This window comes from Camelus ferus, chromosome 26 (genome assembly GCF_009834535.1).
Source record: "Camelus ferus isolate YT-003-E chromosome 26, BCGSAC_Cfer_1.0, whole genome shotgun sequence".
NCBI classification, from domain to species: domain Eukaryota; kingdom Metazoa; phylum Chordata; class Mammalia; order Artiodactyla; family Camelidae; genus Camelus; species Camelus ferus.
Genome location: NC_045721.1, coordinates 13,989,544 through 14,001,276, shown reverse-complemented (window position 1 = coordinate 14,001,276; position 11,733 = coordinate 13,989,544). Strand labels below are relative to the sequence as shown.

Here is an 11,733-nt window from a genome sequence, read left to right as displayed (position 1 = left end):
AAGCAGTCTTGGTTATATCACGTGCTATCTGACTAAAGATAAACATTAAAGAGAACCTGGGAAGGGGGGTATGTGTGTTCCTAACCTAACCTTGATTATGTAAAGAAAATCCCCCATCTAAATGATAAAAGAAAAGAGTAATGCTTGTACATTTTATTAGTGTTTTAAAATTAGTGAGTTAAACTGTCAAAGCTTTGATTTTCCTTTCATGTGTGTCTGGACAGGTCTAAGCCTCAGGTAACGCCCTTTTTCCTTCTCCCTCTCTTACCTTTCTTTGCACCTGTCCACTGCAGGCTCCCAGCGGCTCCCAAGGAGTCCAATTCTCCTCTCCTTTTCCTCCTCCTACCCATTCCCCTCCTCCCACCCCACCCCACCCCCGCCCCCCGAACCAGTTCCCTCCCTTCCCCCCTTCCCTTCTCCAATATACCTGCCAAGCTGGGCTCCTGCTAGCAGCGATCTATCACCGCAAAGGAGCTCACATCAAAGGCAACGGCACTGCCGCAGCCGAACAGCATCACGGTTGTTCCAAAGACAACCCAAAGAGGGGCCTTGACTGCACCTCCCCGAAGTTGCTGGCTGGCTGTGGCCAAGTGTGGGAATGATTTTTGCGACTGCACGGATAGAGAGCCGTCAAGGGCCCCTTTTGGTCACTTCCGAAGAGCAAAAACGTGTTGAGAGGAGGCCGGTTTAAGATTTCAAACAGAACCTCCCCAGCGCGCATGAAAGGACTTGATTAGCATATGTCAAGAGGACCCGCATATATATTCGGTGTGTATGTACACAGGACTCTGATCTGATCATTTTGCTGAGTTGGAGCCCCGGCCCCCAGCCCCCAGCCCCAGCCCCAGGCCCAGTCCTAGTATTGGCCACGGCGGCAATAGATGTTTCTGCAGAGCCAGCAGCCGGCTCCCACCTACCCAAGGAAAGAAGATCGCGCTAAGACAGTGAAAGCTTCCCCGCTCTCAGTGCAAAGTCCATTCAGCGACCTCGCAGGAGTCACCAGGGCCTTAACTTTTTTGCGCTTGTTTGGCTATAATTTTTCTCCATTCACCTCTCCATTCCTGTTACATTTTTTTACTGGTGATCTTTTGTTTTTCGGAACCTCCGCCTCTCCCACTGGCCGCTCCATGGCTCCCTTAGCCGAAGTCGGGGGCTTCCTGGGCGGCCTGGAGGGCTTGGGCCAGCAGGTGGGCTCCCACTTCCTGCTGCCTCCTGCCGGGGAGCGGCCGCCTCTGCTGGGCGAGCGCCGGGGCGCGGCGGAGCGGGGCGCCCGCGGCGGGCCCGGGGCTGCGGAGCTGGCGCACCTGCACGGCATCCTGCGCCGCCGGCAGCTCTACTGCCGCACCGGCTTCCACCTGCAGATCCTGCCCGACGGCAGCGTGCAGGGCACCAGGCAGGACCACAGCCTCTTCGGTACGTACTGGCACCCCCCAGCTCCGGCTCCTCTCCCCTCGCGCCTCCCTCCTCGCCGGCGGAGGGAGTCAGGGCTGCACGGCGCCGGGAGCCCCCGGGACCCTTTCAGTGCGAGGTGCGGGCTGGGGCTGCAGGACGGCCAGCTTGGGGACCGGAGGACTTTTCCTGCTAGCTGGCCCCCTCGGTCGCTAGCAGGCCTGCTGCCCCCAACGCTGGGGGCGGGGGAGGGGGAAACGTGGGGGCTCCGCGCGCACCTGGCTTTCCTGCCCTTCCTGCTGCCTGGGACACCGAGACCTGGACTCGGAGTCACATCTCTCCAGCACTCCTTACCTCGCAGGCAGTATGTTTGTTTGTTTTTATTTTGAAAATCCCTATTATTCTCTTCTACTTCCTCTCACATTTCCCCCAGTACCGTCCACTTAACAAAAATTAACAACAGGAAGCCTCCCGCCTCTTTTTAAACACGCCCTACAGCTATGCAGTTGATAACCCATTCGTGGCTGCTGCTCAAAGGATGTGAGCATTTACGAATCTGCCTGGAGAACGGTAAATGTTCACCTGAAAAGGTAACATTAACTTTCCGCGGACACCATTGCTACAGTCAGGCTCACCTGCCTGCAGTTTTCAGCGCTCTTAAAGTTTGGGTGAGAAAAAAAAAAAAAAAAAAAAAGCCTGTCCAGCTACTGAGCATGCCCAGTCCTTCAATCCAAGATCCTCTTTAGAAATTGTGAAATCCGAAAGCAAAGATCTTGGTATTGACCGTAGGTAAGAGGAAGTGGGGAAGGGAAAGAAGATACGGGTGGGAACACAAAGGACGTGTTTCAGAATACCTCCAGCAGTTTCTGCAAGCACAAAGGGTTAAAAGGGGAAAAAAAAATACCAAATGATTATTAAGGCAGATTGTTAAGAAACTAGATTGGGAAACCCATAAGATCTCTACTGTTAATTACTTCCTAACTAGCTGTGTGACTAGCAAGTGCCCTCACCGGTCTGAGCCTTAGTTTTCTTGTCTGTACAATGATGGGGTTAATTTAGGTGTCCGTTTGAGATGCTCTTCGGTTCTAAAGGCCCAAAATCTTTCCCACACTGTGGGAGTTTTCATCGTATTAGAGTTTACTGGCCAGCGTTCTCAAAGGAGTCAAAGTTGGGGCATCATTAGAAGGAATCATTGTCTCTCTCTCTCTCTTTTTTTTTTTTTTTTTTTTTGATGATACCGTTTACCTGTCAGCAGCAATATGAAAGGGCTCGACATGGTGTCAGTTTTCCTTTTCCTTACTTAGCACTGGAATTCTTTGAGAACCTCATCTCTGAATGGCTCTCTCTTGTCCTCATCCCTTGTTCTTACTTGGCTTTCTTTTTCTGACTTGTAGTACTCATTAAAACTTTGGACAAGTGTAAATCTCGGTTTGAGGGGCATTTGTAACTCTAGATGTAGAAATGAGCATGTGGTGGTCATTTGGTAGCACTTAAAGGCTTAGAAAATTAACTTTTTAAAACCCATATGTTTGCAGCTCCCACTGATCTCTTCCAAATTCCCATTGACTATGAGTCCAGAGTGTCATGACCTAGTGGCCAACCTTGGGGTCACTTTCGGAAAGTGGTTTCTAAATTGAGGAGGCTGAGATTCAGATTCTAAAGAACTGTGCTGACACCAGGTGGCTCAATTCTCTTGCCTTTAAGAATTACTACACTCCCTTCATTGTAGAAAACCCCTCTAGCTATCAGAAAGATTTAGAGATGAACGCAAATGTGCTAATGTCTATAAGCAGAGAAGGTAGAAATTAAGCTTAGGTAATATTCAAACTCCCCCCCACACCCACTCTGTGATACATAGTGTAACCTTGGAAATTCTACTTTTAAAACACTTGTAATTCAGCTGTGATCTCCCCAATGTCAAGAGCTGCTTCTTCCACTTTGTGTGTCTTTGTAAGATTGATTCTCTGGAAAGAGATTAGTAAGTATTTATAGACTTGATAACTGGTATTTTATTCCATTCCTTAGTAAATAAATGTTGCATATTAGAATTACCATCTTAGTAGAATTTTTTGGCTAAAATTTTGTATACTTACTTAGTAATTGCAAAAATATGACTTGGACCGATATTGTGCTGGGTTGAGTCAGTCTATGGTGTGAGGGTACATAATCGGAACAAAACATTTACTGTTACACAAAGGAAAGATGACCCAGGGTAGTCTGGTAGCCTAAAGGAGTAACAACCTCTATGATGCATTACAGTGCATCCTAGTGGCCTTTGATAGCTGAAACATCATAATTTACTCCAAGGGAGTATAGGTGAGAAGGAAGTGTATGTTCAACGTGTATAATATTATATGCTTCTCTCTATATTTCCCTTGTTTCCCTTGTGCTTCAATGATTAATTATGAAATGATTTTTATCTTTAAAAATTTCATTTCTGTGTCATCAAAGAATTTTGAAAAAGCCTAAGATGTGCTAGTTGAGATGTTAAAGTAAACAACACTTCTGATAATTTGTACTAATTTGGCCACGCTTAAATAAAAAATTCAGAATACTGTGTTTTAACTGAATATAAACAAAAAGGTCCCAGTGAGGTTTAAATAATTTTCTGAGTTAGCTCTGTATTTCTAATAGTTTTTCTCCATAGTAGTACAGTAGGAAGATTTTACCTAATACGTAAACATGGAATCATTACCTTAAAAAAAAGTTTAGCCTGAGATCAAACATATTCCTTTAAAGGCTTTTCCTTTATTCTCCCCTATTCTCCATAGATTTGTCTGATGTGGTTGCATTGTGGGTTGACTCACCTGTTTATTATGATTTTTAAAAGGGCTGGCTTTGAAAATGATACCAGAAAGACAAAGCACCTCCAAGTCTTTTTATGGGACACTGGGCATTAGAAAATCTATCTAAAATCTGTGATTACCTCTTAAGGAAAGTTTTTCATGTCTACTCTTTGTTAAGGAATTAGCTTAGTTGCCACCTCATATTATAAATAAGAAAGACTTGTCAAATCTCATTTAAGAATCAAATGATTACAAATTACTGTGTGGTATACTATTTCCTTGAGGAGAAAAAGGATCAGAATTTAAAAGTGTGGCTAAAATCTTTAAGAGGAACATGAAAAACACATAACCTTTTTTCCCATCAGCCCCCATGAGCCATTGCAAAATTATTTAGATCCAGTTATATGTACGTGAAGTTTTGGAAGTAAGTTAATAAAGTTGTAACTTCTGAAAATAATTATTCCAAGAATATATGTAATTTTCCTCTCTTTCTACAATTATATATTTTTGACAAGATAACAGCATTACTTTAAGATGAGTATTAATGTATAGGTGGTTTACCATTTAGTTTTGCAAGAAAAATGGATACTTTTTAAGATTTGTTTCATAATTGGTTTATATGGAAATGAAACTTACATTCCATTGTTCTAGATAACTGGTTCTATTATACATTCTAATCAGTTAATCGGTTCCTGTTCTTTGAAAGGCAAGAGCATCTTAATGTAAATCAGAGACTTAAAGAGAATTAAGTTACAAATAAGCCACAGTACACTTTTCAACTTGAATGTACCATTCAATACAACTTCAAGTAATTATACATTTGTAAGTATATCCTGGATGAAATTCCATTAATGTAGCTTCTCCTACCAAAAATGTTTTGGGTCTATATTTTTGTTTCTAACGGGAATCACTCAATAATGAGCTTGGCAGTAAGTCCAATTTTCCTTTAATTCCCACCTCTATATTAGTCATTATAATGGCTATTCCATGGGGTCTGTGTCTTCTTGCTATATCTTATCTTCTCCCTGATTTAGGCTCTCCGTTAGGGACACTGACTCTTTCAAGCCGCTTACAGACTATTTAGCACTATCTTGTTGCTGTAAGATCCTTGTTAGCTCTAATATTCTACTTGATCTCCTAATAGTTTGAAAGAGCTCATTTGAGCTCTTAAGAATCTATGTGTAGAGCTTAAGCATCCATGTTTCTGCCAAAGAGTGAACCAGGATCTGGACAGAATAAAGCCCTCCATATATGCAAGTAGCCAGATTCCATACTTTCCTTTGGCTTTGGGAAGTCACGTGTCCAAACAGGAACTTGTACGATAAATCAAGAAATGACTTAAGAGCAAGAGTCAGTCTAAATGGTACACATTTATGCTGTTTGTAGAGCTTAAGAGGGGGTGAAGGGGTGAAGGTAGAAAGCTATTGAGAAAGGCAGTTCCAAGCATACAAAGAATGTTTATATACTTTTTCAGCAAGGAGTCTAAAGAGAAGAACAAAACAAGGACTTTAGTCCAAAGGTTAGTGTGTGCAGAGAAAAAGAATGATGCAGAGGGACTCATTAAGTTTTTTTGTTTTATTTTGTTTTATTATCATGTATTGAGTACTAAGTGGAGAATTTTTAATACTAATTTTCCTATATATAAATGGAAATGATTCTGGAAAATTATTGAAAGTGAAATCTACTTGCATGCTAAATTCTTCATATTTGGCTATCACATTTCATGAATTATAAAGCCCTTTTACTTCTTTGAACAACATTTATTTTTAAGAATCAAGTGATAGGAAACAGCACATTATATAATCTATAAAGTTCTGAAACTACTGTCTTGTCCTCAAGAAACAGTGTTCTGAAGCACAAACATTGGATTAGGGCTCAGTTGATGTGAGTTCAAGTATCTGTTCTATTAATTACAAGCATCATGTCTTTAAGCTAGTCAAGACTGGTTGAACCTCAGTTTCTTTGTACGTAAAATGGGATAATAATATCTTCCATACTTATCTTAGGAGATTGTTTTTGAGGACTGGATAGAAAGTAAAAGTAGAAGCCCTTTATAAGCTACACAGTGCTAATACACCCATATAAGGTATACTGGCTGTTGCTAGAAAAATTTTTTCTTGATTCATAGTAAGCAAATATAAAGCAAAACAATGAGTAGAATATGGTGATAATTAATGAAATCAAGGAGAACTAAGAGTACCTCTATTATATACTGATTTATGATAATAATAGCTTCCATTTGTTGAAAGCCTAAATGTGTCAGTCCTTACCACTGTCCTGTAAGGAAGCCTTTTACCCATTTTGCATGTGAAGAAATTGAAATTAAAAGAAGACAAGTGACATAATAGTCAGACTAACCAGTAAGTTACTGAACTAGATTCAAACCCAGTCTGGTTTAAGATTTTATGCCCTTAACATTGTATCATGATGAACAATTTTTTTCTTTTTAGTTTTTTTTTTAGTCTACAAAATGGGAGGCTCATCATAATAAGATATTTGTATAGCACTGTTCAGTTTACAAGGGACTTCCACATACATCATTTTATTTTGCAATGTTGATCTACTACTATTTGGAAGATTTTCACTAGTCGTATGTCCTTTAATAAATACAAATCATTGTTTTATTTATAAATTCAGGTATCCTGGAATTCATCAGTGTGGCAGTGGGACTGGTCAGTATTAGAGGTGTGGACAGTGGTCTTTACCTTGGAATGAATGACAAAGGAGAACTCTATGGATCAGTACGTATTTATTTTTTAATTTTGTAATTCACAAAATAATGACTGTCTTCTTTTTAAGTAAAGAGTTTACTAATGATGCATATCAGAGGACATATATAAGTTTACTTATGTAGAAATTAAAAATCTGTATCCTGATAAGTTTCCATGTGTGTGGGTGAGAGTATAGTAACTCACTTTCATTTTTTAAACCCCAAACCGTTACTGCTTTCAGCACACTAATTCTTTCTGCCCGTTATCCTGGGACCAGAGACAGAAAAACGGGAACATTTTCTTCCTGCCATGTTAGATTCTTTTCACTTTTACATTCATTTAATGTAAATTTTCTCTGCCCATTATTACCTTCATAGCTTAGTGTACATCACTGACTTGCTGACCTTTGCACATAGAAAATGAGTGAATGAAATCTTAGGATACTGTAAACAACAACAGGAAACGGCAACCACCCTAGCTGGACCATATGTGTAGTCTTGACAATTACAGTAGCCATGTGCTTACTCAGAGTTGCATTAGGCAATGTTAGTCTCATCGCTGGGGATAAGTGCACACATCCGTACATCTACTTTAAATGTTTTAAATATGGAACTTAAAGTAAACTTTTCAGGTTAATTTTCATCAGCTTAAATTTTTTTTTCTTTTCTTTCTTTCTTTCTTTTTTTTTTTTAACAACAAAACAGCAACAACAGCACAAGAATTAGAGTAACAGGATAATGTAAAACTCGACCTGCAGTACGATGTAGATCCTTGTCTTTCACTAGTAACCTTCTTTTATTTGTTGACAGTTGCCTACATAATTTTAAGAAAGTTGTTAAACTGTTGATGTGTGCCACTCTCCCCCAATCCTCTCATATGAAATCCCTTCTTAAAGTTGAAGTCTCCGTAGCTGTTTCCAAAGAGAATTTACCTTTTGTGATATAGCAGCTGACACTATCTGGTACCTTCTTTTTTCTTAAAATCTCAGTTGAGACCACAATATACAGTGAGAATCTCAATATACCCTGAGGAAAATTGGTTCTTGTATTTCTGTAAATGGTACTCCACTTAATATCCGTCCTTTGTAAGGGCAAAACTTGCCCTCTCCCAGCTTTCTGTCAGCTCAGAAGAAAGAGATACAGTGCATTGCGTAAATCTCATAAGAGCAGATTTGCAATTGAAAGAGCAAAACATGCAGGTAAATCTTCCTTCTTCATGTATGTGCTGGATTAAAAAAGCAACAGTAGTCTATCCCTGGGGATAATATACAGTCCACCTTGAAAAGACAAGCGATCACTGGGCTTTTACTACATTTACCTAATAGTAACATTGAGATAACAGTTAATCATGGGGATTGTATCATCAAACAGTAAATTCATAAAGGGAAGATACATGATTTGGAGTGATGATCTCGAATTAGGAATTTGAGTGTGAGCAAGGTCTTGAAATGTTTCAAGAAGATAGTAGAGATTTGCCGTGTAGAACTTTGGCATCTAGTGATGGAACAAGATAAACCACAGGTGTATTTGGTGGCGATGGTGATGAAAGGGAGATAACGTGCAGCACAGGCAAGTTTAGAACGCTTACTAAGTATTTGAAAATAAAATTGAGAATTGACATTTGAAGTTCTTTGAACTTTGCTGCTGGATGGAGTCACCTGAGAGAAAGAATTCCAGATAACATGAGAACTAAAACAGAACGAAGCAAAAAAAGCACTTTAACCTTTTCCCTTCTTTGACAAGGATATGGACAAAGAAATAAAAATATAGACTTGAGACTTTTCTAAGGAAATTCTTTTAAAGATGTATATTTTTAATGGTGGTTATCTTCTCTTGTTTAGGAGAAGCTGACTTCTGAGTGCATCTTCAGGGAGCAGTTTGAAGAGAACTGGTATAATACGTATTCATCCAACATATATAAACATGGAGACACTGGCCGCAGGTATTTTGTGGCACTTAACAAAGATGGAAGTCCAAGAGATGGTGCCAGGTCCAAAAGACATCAGAAATTTACACATTTCCTGCCTAGACCAGTGGATCCAGAAAGAGTTCCTGAATTGTACAAGGACCTACTGATGTACAGTTGAAAAGTGATAATGTCTTTACTGAAGAACCAAAACATGACTATTCTTTCTTATCACAGTTCCCATCATAAAATAATAACCCAGGAAGACATTCAGAACGTTATGGAGCCTATACTCCACTGGGAGACTGGATTTGGAAACAAAATTGAGAACAAACAAAAAATATTCTGACTTGAAGTAGATCATGATCTTTCTTTATAAGTGGATTAAGTTCCCGTAGGTACACTGGCTCAGTCCTTACCAGTAGATTGAAGCTGGAAATCTGTTAAACTCTGGATAATGGGAACCCCACCTAGTTTGCTGCTGGTGCCTCGCTTCTCTGGATTATGTTTACTTTAAAAGCTACGTTAAAAGTAGATACTTCATGTTGAAGAGATGGATTGACATAGTTGGCCAATATTATTGCTACATAAATTCTGAGGACCTTCTAGGATTTTGCAGGTTATGGCATTACATGTGAAAAACTTGGGTGAAACATGGACTATGAAACGTGCCACACCAAGACGGAACTTTTTAAAAAGGATGGACCTATTTATACATTTTCAATTTGCAAATATTTATTATATATATTTATTTATTAAAGAGTCTATTTTTTACTGGTATATGAAGATAAAACAAAGAGAAAAAAGCCCCAACAAAAATTCCTTTATTGTGCCATTACTTTGTTGTGATGTCTTGGGCTGTAAAGAAGACATCATTATTGCTACACATTCAACATAGAACAAGATCTTGAGTTTCTTTTTGAAAATAAAGTATAGCATAGATTATATATTTTTTTGCAGTCAGTTGCCTTCTAAATGTAACATTGGTTTCTTTGGCCTAGAAAAATACTTTATTGATTTGTACTGAATTCAACACATTTTCAAAAAGGGAATTAAATATTTTTATTTTAGTGTTTTGGTTTCATTCCTTTTCAGGTGAAGTTATTCTACTTATATAACATAGTTCTAAAATGACAAAATTCTAAGTTCCTAGAGAAAAACTTGGTGTTTAGAGAACTTCTAATGCTGGAAATTATTGGACATTATAAGCAATTTATGCTTACTTCTTTTCTTGATTTAGTAAGGCAAAGCCCATTTCTTTTACCCACTATGATCACAGAAAGAATTAGTCTTTCTGGCACCATTATTAATAATACTACGGCACCATATATCTGTTTGGGTCTGATATCTTTTCCTTTACATCTTCTATTTTTCAGTAAATAGTCATTAAGCCTACTCTGCAGAAGATACCGTTAGGCACTAAGGAAAATGTGGTAATCCGGACAGAGGTGGGCCCTGCTTTCTGCAGCTTAATGTCTAGGAGGGGAAACTGACAGACATCATAACTGTGAATTGCAATGTGCTCTATGAGAAAAACAAGGGTCAGACACAGAAAAAAAGATAGAACACATTTAGATAGAATAAGTCAGAGGCTTCTCTACAGAGGTGGCATTTCTGATGGGCTCTAGAGGGTGAGAAAGAGTCAGCCAGGCTAAGAGGAGAATAAGAACCTTAAAGGAAGAGGAAACAGTGAGTCTGGAATCCCTAAGTTGAGAAAGAGCTTTGCGGCTGGAGTTTAGTGACCAATTGGGAGAGTGGCACATACACATTTACAAAGCCACACAGATACAGACCCTTCAGGTTCTTAAAGACCCTTCTGCAGCTGTATGTACTCCCACGCAGCAGCTGTCAGCGTCACCACCCTTAGATGTAGCAGTCATCACTGGGGATGTGGTAATCATCATGGTAGCAGCTGCCACCACTTACCAACCTGGAAGGCTTGATAAAACACAGATTGCTGGGCTTCAGCCCTGGAGTTTCTGTGTATACGTCTGGGGAGGGGCCTAAATTTTTACATTTTTAACAGATTCACAGGTAATACTGATGCAGTTAGTCTGCAGACCATACTTTTAAGAACCCACTAGTCTAGAACAGTGTTTCTCAAACTTTAATGTACATACAAAACCACCTGCGGGGCTGGTTAAAGGACAAATCTGTCAAACTATATATATATATAGTTTATTTATATATACATAAAATAGTAAAAAAATGATTCAGCAGTGATACTTTAATAATCTTCAGAATAAAATCATTCCCATTTTTACACTTATTTCTAAATAAAAGTAAAAAACAACTTCTGGTTCAATGCTTGACACCTATATTCAAAGTATGTGTCCAAAAGCAAGCATTTTGCAAGTATTTCAAGTCTTGTAAAATAAGGCTGGTGTCTAAACTTATAACTGTGGAGGAGACAGTATACTGATCAAAGATGGCTCACAATGAATATCATTATTCAATCAAACTTTCTTTTTTGGAGATACGACAGGAATATAATCTAACATTTTTATGGTGATAGCTACCTGTAATAATTGGAAATACAAAATATGATGGAAGCAAATGATTTATAAACTTTCAGAAGACTCACGAGTCACTGAATCTTGCATTCTCATGGGTCGAATTTCTTGACCCAGTTTTAGAATTGTCTCTTCCTACTGAGAGAGAAGGGGTCTAGCATGACTCCCCTAGTTCTTTTAAAAAAACGTATTTTGCATAGAACCTACAACTAACACTATTCCAAAGTTCCCAAGCTGAGTCTACTAACCAAACCTACTACATCTTAGTAGCGCTCAGAGGAAGCACGAAAGAAGTTGCAAGGAGTGAGGTAGCTACATAATTTAATTCAGTTAGTGAACCATTCACTTCTGGTTGAACAGAACAATTTTGCAGGTCACACCTGGACAGCTACCTTCTTTAACAGTTATCTTTCTTTTACATGGTCGTGA

The 11,733-nt window shown here is 39.2% G+C and overlaps 1 protein-coding gene across 1 annotated transcript; it reads left to right on the top strand.

Annotated features, from left to right (window-relative positions):
* Positions 1 to 613: 613 nt before the first annotated feature.
* FGF20 (fibroblast growth factor 20) lies at positions 614 to 9,900 on the top strand. The gene is made up of 3 exons (XM_032468549.1): positions 614 to 1,413; positions 6,813 to 6,916; positions 8,727 to 9,900. The coding sequence occupies exons 1-3, from the start codon at positions 882 to 884 to the stop codon at positions 8,970 to 8,972; spliced, it is 882 nt and encodes a 293-aa protein (XP_032324440.1). The 5' UTR covers positions 614 to 881; the 3' UTR covers positions 8,973 to 9,900.
* The last annotated feature ends 1,833 nt before the right edge of the window (positions 9,901 to 11,733 follow it).

Excerpts from the sequence above, each read along its gene's own strand:
- FGF20 (XM_032468549.1), top strand. The coding sequence starts at position 882 with ATGTTTCTGCAGAGCCAGCAGCCGGCTCCCACCTACCCAAGGAAAGAA. Across the intron at positions 1,414-6,812 it reads GCAGGACCACAGCCTCTTCG|GTATCCTGGAATTCATCAGT; the intron begins GTACGTACTGGC and ends TTATAAATTCAG. Across the intron at positions 6,917-8,726 it reads AAGGAGAACTCTATGGATCA|GAGAAGCTGACTTCTGAGTG; the intron begins GTACGTATTTAT and ends TCTCTTGTTTAG.